Source organism: Mustela erminea, chromosome 6 (assembly GCF_009829155.1).
Source record: "Mustela erminea isolate mMusErm1 chromosome 6, mMusErm1.Pri, whole genome shotgun sequence".
In the NCBI taxonomy this organism is placed as follows: Eukaryota; Metazoa; Chordata; class Mammalia; order Carnivora; family Mustelidae; genus Mustela; species Mustela erminea.
The window spans coordinates 117,033,714-117,052,979 of record NC_045619.1 but is presented as its reverse complement, the minus strand read 5'-3'; the positions used below and the strand labels follow the sequence as shown (position 1 = coordinate 117,052,979).

Here is a 19,266-nt window from a genome sequence, read left to right as displayed (position 1 = left end):
AGAGCAGAGTGTGGACAGAGGGCAATGAGCAGCAAAAGCAGAGACAGACAGTGCCCAGATTAGGCGCATTCCAGGAAGGAGCACCCCGTAGTGGGAGGCACCATGGGACCCGGTGCCCTCACACAGCACACATAAATGGCAGAAGCTGACCAGCTAGGAGACCCAGAAGCCACTCCATTTGCCGGCTCAGCCATTTGGTGATTCATGAACTCATCTAACAGCTGTTCAGTGTGTACTGGGGAGAAGAAGGGGAGCCACACCGTCCTTGCCCTCGTTCACGCACACCCACACTCCACTCTTCTCGGTTCAACAAAATAGACGGAGGTGAGGAACAATGAGGGGCTCCTGCAGCTCACCCCCAGTGCGAAGAACCTAGTAGCTTCCTGAAATGCTTCACAGGCAAGTCTGCTCCTAGTGCGAATCTGAGGGCGGATGTTGTTAAGAGCACTGCAAGCTAATTCACAGTTGCCTGAGGAAACTTACAAAACCATCTCACTTCCTCTGAGAAAAAGAGGATGGCACACGTTTCCCTGGGTGGGGGGGATGGTTGGGGTGTTCTGATTCCCTTTTATCAAGTCTAACAGCTTTGGAGGCTGTAGAGGGGAGACCCCGCCCGAGCACAGATTAACCTTCCATCTCCTCTCTTTTTAAAGATAATAGAAGTTTCCAGTCACTTCACAGTAGTGTGGGGGTCAGGGTGTCATCTTGGAATCACAGAGGGTAGCTTCCCTCAGGAAAGGAGACGAGGGCCACGGTCCGGAGACAGATGTGGATGCCCTCCCCCCAGCGTTCTCCCCACTCCCCACCCCCACCCCACCCGCATTCCCCTACCCCTGCCACCCTGCTGGCCCCTGAGGCTTCCCTTCAAGGTGTGGGGTGCTGGAAATCAGTCCTGGCCTGCCCTCCAGAGCCGGCTTATTCCTCCTGGGGCTGTAGCGCTGGTAGTTCAGATCCCCGAGGACTTTCTAGGACAAGCAGCCATGGACGGCTTCTGTGCTAACACCCAAGGGCTTCACCGGCCTTTAGCCTTCACCTTCAGCCCCTAAGCCGCTGCCTCCTCCCTAACGCAGGGCTGGCTTCCTGCTTAGGGTTCCCACCAGCCGGCCAGGCTCATCCTTGGCTTCACTGCTATGTCCGCTCTTCGAAGGGGATGGACTTTGAATTTAAGGAGGTTTCACCCAAAGGTGCCATCTGACTTGGCCGGAGGCAACACCGAGGTGCTGGGACTCCGGCGTGGAAGGCCACCGTCCTGATGATGACGTAGCACTTACAGCTTCTGTGCTTTATAGGCGGAACCCCAGGGCGGGCTCTCCTGGGTTCCCACCTGCTGGCTGCTGCCAGCGAATGGAGAGAAGCCCATGAAAGACTGGGCCGTGCTGTTAAAGACACACAGCTGTGAGGGCCTGGCTCCTCAGGGTGTGGTCTTGAACCAGGAGCACCTGCCCCTCTTGGGAGCTTGCTAGCACCGCAGAAGCTCAGGCCGTCCCGGACCTGTTGCACCCAAACCTGCAGCACCACAGGATGCCAGGTGTTTGGCGGGACCATTCCAGTTCCAGTCCCTGCTGTGCAAGGGGACGTCTTGGCATCTCAGTTATACGTGGATGGTTCTTTTCCTGTGTAAGGGTTTCATCTGTATCCCTCTCTCTCTCATTTTACTTTTTGCTTCACCAGCTCACACGTGCCAATGAGCACAATGGCTGCTTTACCATAAGGTCCTTCGACTGGCAGAAGGTTTGTCACCGTGTACTAGGGTGGAGTTTTCTGGACAAACACTCAAAGGGCTTGATGTTTATTCCCAAGTACTTGCCCTCCCTAAGGGAATGCAATCAAGGGGTCTTGGCTGTGGTCAAGGGTAGCAGACTGGTTGCAAGTGTTGCCCAGTTCCTTCTGGTGCCACACTTTGCCTGTGGACTGATGAAATAGGTCACATGCATTTCCTACTGCTCCACAGACATAGATGCCCCTTTGGGTAACTAAAAAAAATTCATATTTTTACAACTTTGCTGGAGTATGATTGATATACAAAAGATAACATGTATTTATTTTAAATATTTGTTTATTTGGGGTGGGAAGGGCAGAAGGTGAGGGACAGAGAGTCCCAAACACTGCCCTAGGCATGGAGCCCGACATGGGGCTCCAGCTCATGACCCTGAGATCACGACCTGAGCCGAAACCAAGAGCTGTGACACTCCACCAACTGTGCCACCGAGGCCTCCCCAAGGATGGCATAGATTTAGCTTGTATGACTGTTGAGTCTGGACTTCTGTAAACACCTGCAATACTACCATCACAGTCAAACTGTCAAAGTTAACAGACATTCAACACCTCCTAGAGTTTTCTTGTGTCCCTTTGGGTTTTTTGTTTGTTTGTTATTTTAGTTTTGTTTTGGTGACAAGACTTAACACGAGATCTACTCTCGTAACCAATTTTAACCTGCCCAAGATCTTACTGTAAACAGCAACAGATCTCTAGAATATATTCGTTTTGCTTGACTTCAAGTTTATGAATAACTAAATCTCCATCTCCCCATCCCCCAAGCCCTGACAACCAGTACTGTGTTCTCTGCTTCTGTGGATTTGACTATTGTGGATACCTCATATGGGTGAAATCATGTGGTATCTGTCCCTCTGTCACTGCCTCATTTCACTTAGCAAAATGTCCGAGGTCCTCCATGCTGTCACGAACGGCAGGATTTCCTCCTCTTTTTAAGGCTGGGTAATATTTCATTAAATGTATATACCATCCTTTCTTTACAAATTCAGATATGTAAGGTTTGTGCACTTTACATTTTCTTTGGCCAATTCTATTTGCTAGTGTGCCGAGTTCCGTGAAAAGAGGCCACGTTCTTCAAGAGTTGAGGGGGCCACGGCTCTAAGCACTCTGAAGCTCCGTGCTCCCTGGAGTGAAGCTTTAGGACATATTTGTATTCAGTTGTGAGTTTTCAAAAGATTTAAGTGTTCATTAAAGCTAAAATATAAACACTGACCTCTCATTTTACAGAGAAATATACTTTTCGCACCTGGATTATAGTGATGCTTATGTAACATGACTTAGAGGGACCCAAGGGTCCTTGGCAGGAGAGGTAGAAGGAGACTGCGCTATGATTACCTGTGGGCAGGTGAGTTTCCTGTTTGAATTCGGTCATGTCCCCAGTTACAAGCATCCCATCAATCAATGGTTTCTTCCATTTAGGTCTACATATTTTTGCACTGCAACTTTTCCATTATAGCAATGCTTAGAAACCAAGAATTTAGAAAAGCTAGACTCAAAAATCAGATTTTCAAACTCTGTTACAAAAATAGCAGCCCATCAAGTCACATTATTCTAAAGAAGATAAAACTTTCTTCTGTTGAATGATGTAACTTTCGATTTGATCTTGTCTTTCTGATTTGTCCCTTTTGTGGGTGTTTCAGATGTTCATAGGTAGGCAGGACACTATATGCCTTTAGTTTCCAAATATGTAAATATCCGTATGTTTGGAGTGCTTGCACACTCAAAAACATTTTATTTTTAAGGGTGGACAATCAAACTCTCTAGAGATCACTGAATGAGATCAATGATCTCTTGCTGTCTTTTGTCAACAAATGGATAAGAAAAATTCTTTTGTGGCCATGACTTAAAGCCAGCATCATGCTACCACATTCTTTAGGCCGGAGTCATCCTTGTTAACATTCATATTTGAGATTGTTAATTCAACACCAGACTTGGAAAGAAATGACAGGAAAGATGGGTTTCATAAATACTAGAACAATCCTACCTCAAGCTCTTCCTTGCCTCTGGGCTGGGATCCAAGTCTGAAAAGCCTGAAATTCACAGGTTCATCTTGAGACCCTTCTCCATGTTTCCCAGGAAGCAAATGGGGTCTGCTTGACGTGGCAACATCCTTTTCCAGGCACAGAGCAAAACGCAAAGAGAGACACCAGAATCCAGTGCAGTCATGCTGTGGGAATTCAGAAGTGTCTGAAGGTCAGAGAGTTCTTGAACTTGAAGCCATCTTTGGGATCTATCATTGTATAAGAGAAGACACAGAAGGCTAAAACTGGAGTGATTCACCCAAGAATATACAGCTTATTAGTTGGCACGTCTGAGACTGTGACCTAGTCTTGGGGCTCCCTCCACTCAAGCTCTCAAACCCTCCGATGGCCTCTCAGGGCTGAAGTGGGGCAGGGGCACCGTGTTGGCTTATGATGCCAAATAATGTCTGGTGCTCAGTGAGCCTGGTGAGTGTTTCAACCAGAATCTCCCTGCACACCGGCTCAGGGCACCTATGTGAGGTCATTATGAGGGAATCAAGGTCTTGCCTCTGGAGAACAGAAAGCTTCCTTGCTGCTGCTTCTGCAGTGAGTGACAGACACTCCCTCTGGACCTCTGATCCTGCCTGGGGGGCCCACACACAAAACCAAAACCAAAACCAAAACCAGGAGTTAAAGCCTTAACCCACTAAGCCACCCCCCTCGAACTCACTAGTTCTTTAAACAAGAACTTGTTGACTTCATTTGGTAGATAGGGGGCACCTGGTGATTTGAGGCATCTGGCAAACTTACTCTGTCTCTGAGAGTGAAAAGGTCCTTCTCAGCCCATGTAGGAAATGCGGTGTCTGGTAGTTGGAGCTTGCTAATGCTTTGGTATTTGTCCTGCATTTTTACAACAAATAAAAGACTTTAAAGACTTACCTGTAGGCATATAGTTTGGAGGAAACCATGGCTCTTTCCAACACTGAGGGTTTTATCCCCACACTGCCTCTTTGCCCATAATTGTACCCCAAATCAGAGTCCAGGCCCCAGCTCGTCTGCTGGTCAGTCAGGGTGACTGAGCTGTTATGAACAGACCCAGAGGATGGTTTGGCAGACACCCTTCTAGAGGGTCCCAAGGATCTCCACATCTTGGCACTCACACCCTTGGGTAATCCTTGCTTCTAATGAATGGAATATGGCAGACGCAGTGGGGAATCAGGTCCAAGAATAGGTTAAACAAAGACTGATTTCCTTTCTGGGGACTTGCTCTCTCTCTCTCTCCCTCTCTGTCCTCCTCAGATCCCCGACCCCATGGATGACCCTGTGAAGAGGTGCACACGGTATGGTTAGGAGCAAGACCCTCAACCCAACAGTCGGTGAGGCACCGAGCCTCCCAGGACAATGTGAGTGAGCTTATAAGCGGATCCTGAGATGTCCCAGTTCCAGCCAACAGCAGCTGGACTGTACCTCATGAGCAAGCCGGAGCCAGAGCTCCCAGCTAGGCCGCACCCCAGCTCCTCACACACAAGACACTGGGAGATAGCCAGAGTTTGTTGTCGGAAGTCTCCATTGGCACTATTTTTTTGCAAAGCCAATAGCTAACAAACATGCGTGGAAAGGATTACTAGCAGAAATGGTAGAACTGGAGAAAGTAAAGGGAAGAAGGAGAGAAAGGACTGAAGGAAGAGAGAGGAAGAGTAGATATGTCTCTGCAGGACAGAACGTCCCTAAGGGCGGCCATGCCAAGTGCTAAGGGCCTGGGTCCTGGCACCAGGTGACCTGCATTTAAATTCGGGCTCTGTCACCAGAGGGGTGTCCTTGGGCTGCAGTAACAAAGTCCCACACACCGGGAGGCTTCAACCAGAGGTGGACTGTCTCACATCTTCATGGAGGCAAGAAGCCTGAGATGAAGGTGTTGGTTCTCTGTGAGGGCTGTGAGGTCAGCAACCTGTTCACGCCTCTCCCTGAACTTCTGGTGGTTTTCTGGCAATCCTTGGCATCCATGCCTTGTTTGGCTCTATCTTCATCTCCACATGGCATGCCCCCTATGTGTCTGTCTGTCCCTACTCAAATTTCCCTTTTAAAAAGATAAGGACACCAGTCTTAGCCAGATTGGGACTCACCCCAAAGACCCTATTTCCAAATCAGGGCCTGTTTTGAAGTACTGAGGGTTAGTATTTCAATATATGAATTTTCAGGGGACACAGTTCAACCCACAAGAGCCCCTTGCTAGTGGCATGGCTGGGAGAAGCCTCGGTATCCTCATCTATAAAACTGAGGTAATACTCGTACCCATACAATAGAGTTGTTATAAGGACTGAACAAGTTAAAACAGTGGCCTGCATGCAGCCCTATACGTGTTTGTTGTATGAGTTAATCAATCTCTTCTCTCTCAGCGGCCAGGTCTGTGGGTCTCTTCCCACTGCGGGCTCCTCGTCCTTTTCCACCTACATATAGAAGTGATTTTGCTGATGAGAGATGGTGAGTTCCAGAAATCATGGTGGGAGTGATGGGAAGAACAGAGGTTCGTTCAGACAAGAGGAGACACCACATGCTTGTTGAAGCTAGACCTGGAAGGCCTGGGCTAGAGTCCTCCCTGGGCCCTCAGAGGAGGTGGGTGATCACTTACTGTCCAGTTGTGTTTCACTGCAAGCTAGGGAGTTTCTCAGCTCAAGGGGGCTTGATGACCAGGCTGCCTTGGTTCTGCCCTTGAGAATCACCCAGGCTACCTTACCTGGTTCAGTTGGCCTGAGCATTAGGTAGTATTTTCAAAATGTCCTCAGGATGACTGGAACATGCAGGCAGGCATGAGAACCAGAGGAAGAGGCTTCTTCAAGTCCTTCACTCCTTAAAGTGGGGTCCAGGACTGGGGCAGTAACAGCAACTGAGAGCTTGTCAGGAAGGCAGAAGCTGGGGCCCCAGCCTAGATCTGCTGAATCCGAGCCCGGGTCTTAGCATGACTCCCCAGGAGAAGGTGGGAGACTGAGCAGTGGGCAGGGATCTGCAGCTGGGAGCATAGCTCAGGAGGCTGGGCTCTCCTCTGGAGCAGACCTACTCACCCGAGCCAGAGGCAATGCCCAGTGGTCCCCGCTTGCTGTGCCCTTGAGACATTCCTTCCATGGGGGATTACTGTCCAGATACTGGACAATTAGTTGTAAAGACTTACTCCCTGAGTAAGCTTTCTTTTCTCCCCCAGGGGTGCCATGGGACAAGCACCTCGGGCTAGGTGAGTTCGAGAGTCAGCTGTTTCCCAGCTCCATGCTGGGGAACAGCTGGCCCTCATTGAGGCAGGGGAAGGGGGTGCAGGGGAGGGAGAGGGCAGGTGTGCTCATCTTTAAGTTCATAGCCGGGTTTGCCCGGCGGCTCAGCATCCCAAGTGAATTTCTCCATGAGCTGACATCAATAGCCAGGCACACATGAATAGATCTTGATGCACTGAAGAACGAAAATACCATGTTGAAGCTAAGGGACTATTATAGAGAGGGGAGGGGCAAAGAGGTAGCAAGAGGACAGGGGTTAATAAATTGGCCACAAGTTGCATTTTCCTGGCCCACTGTCTTTCTGGAAAGAGTCCTCTTGCAGATGGAAACATTCTAGGTGGATGAGCTCATGCTAGATACGGTTCCTCTTGAGGGAGGCTGGAAGAAAACAAGACATCTGAGACACTTTTCTTGAAAATAAATCAGCAGCTTTGAAGATGATCTGCAGGAGAATAGCAGATGACAGGGAAGTCTGCGTGTTAGGAATGAAACTGTGTATACAGACAGAACTTTCCGGAGAAACGAATCCGAGCAAGAGAACAGACTAATTAAAAAAAAAAAAAATCCAGCAGTATTATCTGCATCTCTGATTCTATATTAAATCCAGCTTCTATGACATTTGTGTTTGAGAGATGGAACAACGGTACAGTAGAAAACACATGGGCTGTTGGCATAGCAATGCCTATGCCCTCCCTGGGGGTCCTTGTCACTGGATGACCCATAGGCCAAGCTGAGCTACCAAAGAAGACAAATATCTCTTGGAGATGCAGACTGGACCCTAGGAGCAGTGCGGTTCTGAAAAGTTAACTGATCTGATTGTGTCCATCCTCCATCATTGTCAGCGGTCCCCACTTACTTACTAAATAGAGTCTAAATTTCATGCTTTCGAATTCGGTGACCTGGACAAAGTCTTGAGAGAAGATTGGGCAGAATGGCCTTCGGTGGCAGTCCCTGCAGAGTCAAATTGGCTCACCTCTCATCAATCACCGAAACTTTCTGAACCCATTTGTGCATGGAAGTCACCTTCCTTTTCCGGATTATGGGCTGATGAGCTGATGAGATGTGGAATGGGCTGCACTTAGAGGATCTAGAACTCAGTATGTGATCCAGACACGACATCATCATTACTATGAGTTCTCGCTGGCCCTACTAACAAGGATCCTCCAGCTGGCCTTTCTCTCCCGGTGGTTTGCCCACACTCTTGGGCACATGCACTATTCCGTCTGCATCCATGCTCTTGCTCACTGTTCCTACTCACGCCTTCCCGCCCAACTCCACCCTTCCTTCCAGCCTCATTCTGGAACTCCCTTTCTTATACAGCCTTTGAGGGGAGTGTCCAAGTCAGATTTATCTTGTTTTTGGAATACAGGAGGTGCTCAGAAGATGTTGAATGAATGAATAAAAGCTTATCCCAGGGTCCACCTGAAAGGCCTTGATGGGACTCAGTGGGGGAATGGATAAGGGAGGGTTTAAGGGTTCTCTGGGCCCTGCAGTCTAATATTTTTATTGCCAAAGGACCTGAAGTTAAGATAAACTCTCCTTGGGTCCCTTGCATGTGCCAGTAGCTCTCCTCTCCTCCTCTCACATCCCTGGAGGAGCTCTCCCTGGAACTTGCGCTGGCTCCCATGCTCTCGGCTGACAGCTCTCTCCAGCCTTGAAAACCCGATAAAAGCTCTGGTCGTCCCACCACTCAATCTGATGCTCCACAATCTGCTGGGCACATGCAAGGCAGCTGGCCCCTGGATGGCACCTTCATGGGAATTGGGTTGAAAAACAAGCCCCTCCCCCCGAACCAGGGAGCAGGGCCTGGCATGGAGGGTGTGGATTGGCAATCGGCCCCCACTACTTACTCCCTCAACTGAAGCCCCTCTGTATGGAGGGTCCAAGAGCCTGTGTGCATACACACACACACACTCTTTTGTTATGATGAGCTAATGTAACAGGGGTGCTTTTTGGAAATAACACACTCTGGGGGCTCCACACATTTTGTAACCAAATATGTTTTTAAAAAAAAAAAAGAGCTAATTTTAGCTTCTCTTCCTTGGTCTTTCTCAAATAGAGAGTACTGGCATAGCCAAGTAGGTACACATCCCCGAGACCACAACTAGCACAGCCAAAAGGCTCGGCACGTGTGTGACCTGAAGACATTTTGTTTCCAGAACCTTCTTCCATGAGATGGTTTTGTTGTAGTTGTCCTCCTTGGAGGCACAGATGGCCAGGAGAATCTGGGTAGACACGATTCATACACCCTTTTGCCATTAAGTTCTGTGTCTTCTGTGATCAGGCACAGCTCTCTTCTGGATGGACAGTCCTGCAACTATGCGAGAAATCTTTCCTTCTTGTACTGTTGGCCCCTAAGCGCATATGATCAGTGATAGATATTCACAAGAGAATGTGTAAGACCAAGTGTTATCTGGAAAATATAGGAAATTCTGGGTGAATTTCAGTGCCCCCACAGAGGCTTGAGTGCCAGAGAGGCTGAGCAAATCTAGGAAGGACAGAGAGATTGGCCTGGCCAGTGTATCTGGAGCCAAGCCACAAAAAAAGTCTGACCTCAAACACTTTGACTCAAAGGCCCTAATAAATACCAGCTTTCTATCAGGGCATGTTTTATACTTCAGTGCATTTGCTTTGGCTAAATTTTCAGTCACACTTGGAGAGTCCTAGCTTTAATAAATCCTTACAAAGTTTTCAAAAGTGGTTAGGTCACCAAAGTCCTTTCATTCCATAAAATTTGCATCAACAATGTCACCCAGGAACCCACTGAAGGATCCATTTGCTTTGAGATACTTCATAACTAGGGTCTGGGTGAAGAGAATCTTCTGAATTCAGAAAATACGAAACGTCCAATGGTGTGCGCCATACTTCTTCGGGGTTCCCTTATTTCCACCAAGGCCATTTTCATCTGATACTGGCTGCACAGGACAGCATTAATTCCATGTTTCTCTAACACACTTCTGGTTCATTTCCCTCCACATACAGCCACTTACCATTTGGATTGGAGGTACTGTCTGGTCATCAGATCTACTCCCCACAATTTAGTAGATGACCTATGAAATGCTGGTCTCCCCCACCCAAGAGAAAGAAAGACAGCAGGCAGGCTTCTGCTCAGAATGAATCTTTCTTTGGGCATGGAGAGCTCCAAAGTTGTCCTGAGCAAAACAGATGGGTGCAGGGATGAACCTGCTGACCCCCTACTCAGATAGGGGTTCCCTGAAACTGGCTTTCCCTCTGAGCAACTCCTGAAAATCCAGTTAGTGCAATTTGAGTTAATGGGCCCACCTCCAGCCACTTTCTGAGCAGCTGTGGAAAGGGGGAACTTTCTTGTCCAGCAGTATGGTAGAGCAGAGCCCCCCCCCGCCCCCACAGACCCCAAAGCCAAGAGGTGCTCACCCCTTCCTCTCCTGGCACTTCCGGCTCGTTGGGCAGGTGACATAAAATATTTAGGGAATCTCATGAGTTTCCAGGGGCTCAGTTCCAACTCCTTGACTTCAAATCCAAACCTCAGAAAGAGGAGGAAAGGGAGAGATCTTGGAACACCCTCTCCCTCATTATTTAAGGAGGAAACAAACCTCAGACATCTGAAGGTGATTAATTGTCTTTATTGGAGGAAAACAAGAAGTCATCAATCTCATTATCATGATGATAGAAATCTTGATATGTGTACATGATTGTCAAGGCAGAGAATCAGTTGCTACATAGGCCCATGAACAATTTTGCAGTGCCGCAAACCTATGTGAGTTAAACTTCTTACAGAGTTTGTCACATGCATGGAATAAATGCACAGTTTCCCTTCTTGGGGACAAACGTGTTTTTATGGGAAAATTGAACCAATCACAAGCCTCGTAATAATAGACGCGGGGACATTCCTGGCTTCGCCAGTTGTAAGCTTTTGGAAAACATGCTCGCTCGCTGGTGGGAAGGCTCGGAGAAGTGATGAAGGCCAATTAAGAAATCGTTCCAAATTTTCTTCTGGACAGAACATGCCTTTTATGTCGTCCAACCTGAAAGTGGCCCCAAGCTAAATGTTCTCTGAAACGCGCCACCCGTCTTTGGAAACAGAGAATCTCTGCAGCCTCTTTGCTGTCACTGGGTGGCTCGTCAGAGCGTCTGATGCTGGGGCCCTGGTAGGAGGGCAGCAGGCTTCTGTGTGTATGACTGACGTCCAAGCGAGCAATGCTCCTGTTGCTTCTTTCTCCCTCCAGAAAGCCCGGCTGCCAACCCTGCCCCAGGCCCTGCCCCAGAAATACAGGGCTCCTACGAGGGCCCGGCAATCTCCATCTGTCCAGATAAAGGTTTTCCTTTGAGGACAAATTTTATTTGTGTTTGGGGCTTTGGAATCCCTGGTGATGACTTATTTCTAGGACTGAAGCCTCAAACACTCCTCTCAATTTTTTTTTTTCCTATCCATAAGAAAATAAAATCACCTCTAAGTAAAATAATTCAGTGAATGATCAGAAGACAGAATCACCGTATGAGAAGTTCCCTGGGGACCAGAAGGTTAAAAATAGGGCAAATGCAGAAGCGGGCATTCGTACAAAGGGTGAATGCAATGGTTTATCCCTTTGGTGTAGAGAGAGAGAAACAGACACCAAGAAGCCATTCCACACTTTGCTTTTGTCCACAAAACCAGACCTGGCAGCCGCATGCTGCGGGGTTGGCTGCCAAATGCACAGCCTTTGGGTTTGCAGAAGTAGAGCGCACCCCCCCTCTCCCCCCAGCCACAACACCTGGGCCGCTCCAGCCGCAGGTGGCAGGGAAGGCCCGGGAAGGGCTACAGCTCCCTCCGGTCTGAGGGTCTGAGTCAGAGTGGAGCAGGAGCGGGCCAGGCCTTGGCCAGCATGCGGGGCCGGCTTCACAGTGGGGCTGGGCTCCCGGGCCCTCGGCCAGGCTGCAGACCCGTGATGTGCTGGGACCACAAGTGGGGTGTGGGCAGAAGGGGGCGTGCGCTTCTGTCTTCCTTCCCCCTCCCTGCCTGCTGTCCACGGTGGATGCCTTGGAGCCAGCTCACCGGCAGACGGGGTTTCTTGGTGTCTTCAGGAAATAAGCCCCCGCTGGAGGACTCTGTCCAGTTCACGTTTTCTATTTCAACACTTTCAACTCTGAGAACCAAAGGGTTAGAACCCTTGTTTGCAAATGTCAGGTATGCCAAGGACCAGTTGTCCCCCAAGAGAGTGGTGGGTTACATACAGGTATACATTTTTGGAAACAAACTGAACAGTGTTTGGTCTGGAATGTGTTTAAGGAAAAGGCCAACTCTTTTGTGGAGTGTGGGTGGACAGGACGCAGAAAGAGTGCTGTTTTGAGAAGAACATGCAAAGGTTTCGTGCATTGGTTGAAACAGAGGACCTTCATTTTGTTGGCCAGAAGGGAGTGTGTGACCCTGGGAAAGAGTACGTATTATTTCTGTTTATGAAATGGAGAGAGCTGCCCTTTGCCGGCTCTGGCTTTCCCTTCACACAGCCAAAGGAAACCCTGCGAATCACATGGGGTGGGGAGTGTCACAGCAATCCTAGCTCTCCTGTCATGAGCCTCGGAACCGGGGCTCTCGCTGGGCCGCAGAGCCTTCAACTACTGAGTTCTCTCCCCTGGATATGGTCTTTTCGGTTTAAAATTCCTCATCAAATATCACATCCCATGGGTTAAACAGATAAAGCAGTCACTCCTAGGGAGAGAAGAGGGGTCCCTGGGGTTCCCTCCTCTTTGCCCTGGTGTTGTTGACCTTCACTCTAAAGGGGAGTTACTCTCTCCCACCCACATCCCATCCAGGATATGCTGGACACCAAGGCAGAGAAATGAACAGGTTGAGGTCAGTGCTGGGCAGGTAAACTGAGTCTGAGAGTCCTATGCCCAATCCTGGTCAATAGATGGCCCTTGCTTCCTAAGCGCCGGAGTCCTGCTTGTTTAGTCAAAGCCATCTAGTTTGCCCCACGCTGGCCTGCTGAGCTCCTCGAACATCAGGCTAACTGCTGGCTGGACAGTGGGACTCTCTCTAAGGTCACAGGCTCCCATGCAGGGAGGTGAAGCTGCTCCCTGCTCTTGAGGTGGGATTTCAGAAGTGATCAGAATCATTGCCATAGTCAAGAACACTAAACCCTACTGGCCCCCCTGGCTAAGAGCCATCAGCCGCAGGTTGGGGTCGGGGAGGCCCGCATGTGTGTGCACACTTGCTGCTTGTCTGCTGCCTCACAAAGGAAGTGAAAAGTGGGACATGAGGGAGGGGCGGACGGATAGGCAGCTGAGAGAGAGGCCATTCGTGGACATGATATCAACATGTCCTATTCAAGTAGGAAAAATTATCTACTTGCTCTGAGAAGCTTAGGAGACTGGTTGGGAGCTTGGGGTTGAAAGGAACCCACAATGGGGCTGGTGGCCATCCCTGAGCCTGGGCCACACACTGGCTTCCATGGGGAGCGGAAGCCTGGGGCACGTAGGAGATGCTTAGCTCCTACGGGTGGGATCGGACGTTGGCGAGGGGCCTGGGACTCAGCCGCCTGGCTCAGCAGGTCTTCACCAAAGATACATTCTGGGTTCTCTTGCTGTGTGATATGATGATAAAGCCTAAGTAATACCCAGTGAGGTTGAAAGAGAACCTTTCTCCTGCCACAGAGGCTCTCCCAAAGAGCAAAAGTTCTTCCATGTGTTATTTCTTTTTCTCCTTTTCCTAAACAATAGGAAATGACCCGAGTTTGGTGGTGTTGAAACGGTCTTGATTTGCCTGTGTCAAGTTCAACGGAGTTCACTTTGAGGGCTGAAAGCAGTCGCTGTTCCCTCGCAGTATGTTGTGGAGACCTGAAATGTTACAGGCCAAGCATGGCCAGAGGCTGGCCCAAACCACAGAGGGGACACTTGCAACAGACCCCACCTTTCACCTCCTCTGCACTTGTCAGGTAAGACATACCTTCAAACTAAGAGAACAGAACAGGCACCTGCATATCAGCTCTAGGAAATAACGGACTCATCCATCAGAGAACGTGGCTTCAAAAGTTGCTCTCCAAGTGCTATGGATAGCATGGAGCACACAGGCCAAAGGACCGACAACCACTCAGGTACACATTACAGGAACCACATCCGGGCAAACGATCACCCTCCCGTAACTTCAGATTACTTGTTTTCTGACACTGTGGCAACACGAATGCTCCCCAATGCTTGTTCCTAAGCCACACCCTAATAAAGCCCCTGGAGAGAAACCCCATTTTCTCAGATACTCTTTCTAATCCTCATGCCATTTTCTTCTGCCAGTAAAGCTGTTGGGCCATCGGGCAGTTCTCCAGGGACACGCAGCGGGCTTGAGGCTGACGGCAAGAAATGCAGACTCACGGTGTCGCATGGGCAGGAGGGCCAAGGGCAGCAGGCCTCTGCAGAGAAGTGCCTCAGAAGCCCCCTGGAGAAGGGTTTGCCTGAGTCCCACGCTGCGCTCCATTCCACACACCTACACACCACATGGACCGACAATGGGGCCAGTTTGCCCGGGACACTGCCAGGTTTGGCAATTAAAGTCCTACATCCCAAGAAACTCTTCAGGCCCAGGCAACCTGGGCCCTTTGATGACCCCGCCATCACAGGTCTTTGGTTTTTCAGCTTGCCCTGGTCAGAGGGAAGGCTTCCAGCGCCGGCTGGGCCTGGTGGACGCCGTCTCTGGCCATCCCTGCGGCGGCCAGTGTCCCCTGCATGGCAGACCACCTCTCCTTACCACCCCCAGGTCCACGGACTCCTTTCCAAAGCCACTTCCCTCTCTGCTCACCCGGGTAACATTCACAGAAGGACCGGGTAAAAATCTGCAGAAAAGACTTCTAGGAGTCGGAGGCCATTTGAAGTGTTAAGATTAGAAATGCGTTTTTTAAAAACAGAGATTAACTCGAAAACTGCATAGCTGAGAGCGGAGCTTTCTGTGTTACCCTCGAGAGAAATGGGAGCCGGGCGGCGAGTTCCCATTGGACAAAATGGCGACTGGTTCCTTGTGGGAGGGAGGCGCTTCGTCTTTGCTGGGCATCTCCTTCACAGCGCGCGGAGCCTCTGAGGTGTAGCTTTAGTCTTGGGAGAACAGGCTTCTTTATTTCTGACCGCTGACAGTGAAGGCCCCTGGGGTCTCCGGACGGCCACAGGTAGGCTGGAGCGGGGGTGCTGGAAAAGGTTTTCTGCAGATTCCATCCCCCCTCACCCCTGCCCAAGGCGTCCCTGGAGACGACACCCCGAGGATCTGCAGAGTTGTCTTCTCAGAGAGCTGCCCCTCCAGGGAAGGGGGGAGAGAGGAGAAATAGAAGTAAAGTGCACTCTTCACCTTGGAGAGAGATTCTTGATCCTCATATTAGAATTTTAAAAAATACCTTTACATTCCCCTTGGTGGGGGAGAAAAACAACGAAAAACATCTCTTGAAGGTTAACATAAAACTCTACCACGGACAAGCAAAAGATACAGGTCCTGGGACTCAGAAGTATAGATCAGAAGGGAGCATTTCATAAAAGGTAAAAAATAAAACCCTAAATGCGCAATATTTACCGATACTTAAATAATCCAGTTGAAACCTTTTTTTTTCCTTTTTTTTTTTTTTTTTTTTTTTTTTTTTTGTCATGAAAGAAAAAAATACAACAGAGACGGTTACCCATACCGAGAAAAGCGGAAACGACGGGGCTTGGGGGAGAGGACGCGGGAGGTCCGTTTCGTCAGAGCTTCTGCAAGATTCTTATGTACAGCACCAGATCCTGTGACGTCAGCTCCCTTTGAGTCAGTACAGTTTGTGAGAAATGAACACTTCAGAATTGCAGTATAAAATATGGCCATAAAAAACTTCTGTCTTCCAGTCCTGTGCAGGAAGGCGCACCATGCAAGGTGGGATCGCTCTGGAGGGGCTGGGGGCGCCGGAGGCCCCCTTCCCTGGCCCCGCCCCCCAGGGCCCCGCCTCCAGAGCCAGTCACTTGCTTCCCGAGTGCACTGTGGTCACAGTGGTGGGCCTCGGTCTCCGCTCCGCCCCCACTCCAGGGACCCCCGATGAAGAAGAAACGAGACTACAGAGTGTGGAGGGTGCCAGACCTGCAGGGGGACAGTGGACACAGGGGGTCAAAGCTCAGAAGAAAATACTCGCTCTCCTTTCCCATAGCAGGGTTTGGGGTGGGGGCCAACTTTTTACACACTTGACTAAATTTTTACCTACGTGTAGGCAAACTCTGGCAATGGGTCCTTAAAATGCTTTCTTCTTGGGCCCAACTCTTCCCTCCCATTCTCATCATCATGATTTTAAGTGTTTTGTAGTTGAAGACCACACGGTTGAGCACCCTCCTAAGATCGGTGCTGCTTACTGAGGGAGCACTTACTATGTACTAGGCTGCAGGGCAGGTGTTGAGCACGTGCTGTCATTATAAGAACTGTTGTCACCACAGCTCCGTGAGTAGAGATGTGAAAAATAAAGAAAGACTATGATCCCCCATCCACCCTGTTTGTGGGTGGTCTCTACTCCTGGCTAAGATGTATCTGTGACCCAGAGAGATCGTCATGGGATGTCATCTCTTCCTCATATACCAGCAGCCCTGCCCTAGAAAAATACCTCCCAGGCTGCACCACCAAGCTCCACCAAGTGCATATGTCAGCAGCAGACAATCCTGATGTCGGATTGCTCCCCTACAGCTCAGCTCCCAGCAGTGCGTTTGTCTGTGACCTTCACAGGCTCCAAAAGAGGGAGATTCATTATCTGTGGGTCTACCACAGTGTGTGGTTGGGGCAAGGGATGCTGATGGAGATTTCTGGGGGAAATTTAAGGGCTCACATTACCAGATAAGATGGAAAGACTATTATAGGCGGAGGGAATGCTTTTCTGAGGGTAATGAGGTAGAAACATGATGCCCAGAGTGAGACCAAATGGAAGGGCTTCATGATCAAGGAGAAGAAGGCCAATGGGCACCATCAAGGCAACTTCTCTGAAGGGGTCAGGAGCCACTGGGATGGCCTACTATAGAATTAGGATAAATACACCAGAGGGTGGTGGGGACGGGGAGAGAGAAATAGACAATTGCAAGCATGTCCCCAGCGATGTGACTGTCCATGCAAAGGTGAAGGACAGTGCAATATTCTTATTATGACTCAGACTGCAAGGCCAATGCACAGCATAAACTTCAGCTCCAAATATCATCATCCTCATCAAAAAACAGATACTAAAAACCAATGACATCAGGCTGTCATGAGTCTCCGCTGTCCCTTCCTCAACCCCTAAGAATGGCACACGATGACAAGCAAACCTCACGGGAAGGAGACAGATGGGACAGTGTCCGGACTTTCATCCATACAGCCACAGCCACGTGGGAATTGAGCCACAGATTTATCACCTCAAACTGGGAATAAACAATACCACTGTTGTGTGAACATCCAACAATGGGACATGTAGAAAATATTCTTCTAAATTAAATAAGGTCCCAGGGTTACTGGGGACATTCAAGGAGATGAGGTATCAAACACCAGGTGTTCACGGACGCCAGTCCCTCCCCCCAACCCCAGAGGGGTCTGCATGCCGGTTGGAAAGTTCTGTCTTTGGGGCATACGCACAATCTTTTTGGCTGGCCAAGCTGAGGCTGCTGGAAACACCTGCGTTTGAACTGTCCAGGCTGCTGCCAAGATGAAGCTTCCTCATATGCCTCACGACGGCCGTGGCATTGAATGCTTGCTGAAATTTAAGAAAGGGAAAAAGCAGACAAAAGAGTCCGGCTAATTAGAAAAGACTCAGACTGCATCCGTTCGTTTCTCCTGTTACCCCGAGCATTTGAGATGTCTTAGAACATTCTCACGATACTTGAGAAAGGAAGCTTATCTTGACCCTTCTTCCAAAATGATGTGGATTTATTGCGTCCCCCACCCCCCACCCCTCAAGATGTATTTTGGAGATTTAAACAAATAGTCTTCTTCTGACATAGTAAACATCTAGAATGAATGTATACCAATTCTCTCCATAATGTTAGAGAAGTGACTTTTAGAATCAAAGTCCTATTATTATAATACAGTATGTTAAATGACAGTTTATGATGAAGTTTTAAGGTAGGTTTTATTTTCCTGTTATTGGCGCTCATGTGCTAATGAATAGCATTTCCTCCAAATGAAGTAGGTCAATAGAATTCATTTCATTTCTGTACAGTCTTTCAGGGCGGAACAGACAGCTCTTAATTTATGCACACTGATCAGAACCTAAGGTTTAGGCTTTCCTAAATAGGGTGTCCTCTCCTGTTCTCATATAATTTTAAGAGAAGTCAACTCTTCAAGGTTCCAGCAATGGAAAGGCAGACAACAGCAATTACAGTCTTAAGAAACAGCAACGGAGTAACGAACCAACACTGTTGCTGGCGGATATGAAATCGTGTACCTTATCCCTCCCATACCATAACACCCCCTTTGAGTCTTAAACCTCATTGGTTAAAATTAGCAAGATTTGGGATGCCTGGGTGGCTCAGTTGGTTGGACGACTGCCTTCGGCTCAGGTCATGATCCTGGAGTCCAGGGATCGAGTCCTGCATTAGGCTCCCCGCTCCACAGGGAGTCTGCTTCTCTCTCTGACCTTCTCCTCGCTCATGCTCTCTCTCACTGTCTCTCTCTCTCTCAAATAAATAAATAAAATCTTAAAAAAAAAAATTAGCAAGATTTTTCTGGGGGAGGTTCTGGGGATTTTCATCCAGCTCCAGTGATAGCAACCTTTAGAAATAATAAATGCTCCAACCACAGGGCAATTTTCGTGGGAGTTATTGGGTTCACCAGGACCGAATAAAGCAGGCGACTTACTCTCCATTTGCTTTTTGCGAAGTTCTTCCGGATCTGGGCACTGACAGACTCATGGATGTTTTTGTTGAGGGCTGTGTCCCCAGCGATCCTGAAACAAAGGCAAAGATGCTTCTTTAAAAGTGTTTCTTGGGTGGGGGCGCAGGGGGTGGTGCTGTGACCTGGGTCCATGCTGGTTTCCCAGGAAAGCATCAGTCCTGTGTCCATCCCAAGGTTCCCTAAGAGGGTGGCTTGTTGCTGCCCTTCCAGGCACCACTGTGTTCCAAATCCTGTCCCTCTTCTAGACTCTGCACCCTCCAGGGGATTTGTGGACCTTTCTGCCTGATTCCCACTTCTTCCCTTTTGGCCGCAGTTCCTACAACTGCAGAAGCCATGAGGCAACCTGAATCTGGTTTCCCCTCCTCCTCCCTCCGTCTCCCTGTCCATCAGCCCTCTACCCTGCAGCCCTTCCCCTCAGAGGTCCTGATGAGTTTCCTGCCTGGTCTGACCACCAGATCCCTACCCAGGGCCATCTTCCAAG

At 49.2% G+C, this 19,266-nt stretch overlaps 1 protein-coding gene across 4 annotated transcripts in view; it reads right to left on the bottom strand.

Moving 5' to 3' along the window:
- Positions 1-11,182: 11,182 nt before the first annotated feature.
- CAMK1D (calcium/calmodulin dependent protein kinase ID) overlaps positions 11,183-19,266 on the bottom strand; it is a 436,223-nt gene continuing 428,139 nt past the window's right edge. For all 4 annotated transcript variants that reach the window (XM_032349418.1, XM_032349415.1, XM_032349416.1 and 1 more), the window contains 3 exons: positions 18,750-18,837; positions 17,529-17,646; positions 11,183-16,025 (listed from right to left, as the gene is read on the bottom strand). In XM_032349418.1, the coding sequence (XP_032205309.1) occupies positions 15,907-16,025; positions 17,529-17,646; positions 18,750-18,837 (325 nt within the window). In that variant the 3' untranslated portion in view covers positions 11,183-15,906. The remainder of the gene's footprint in view (positions 16,026-17,528; positions 17,647-18,749; positions 18,838-19,266) is intronic.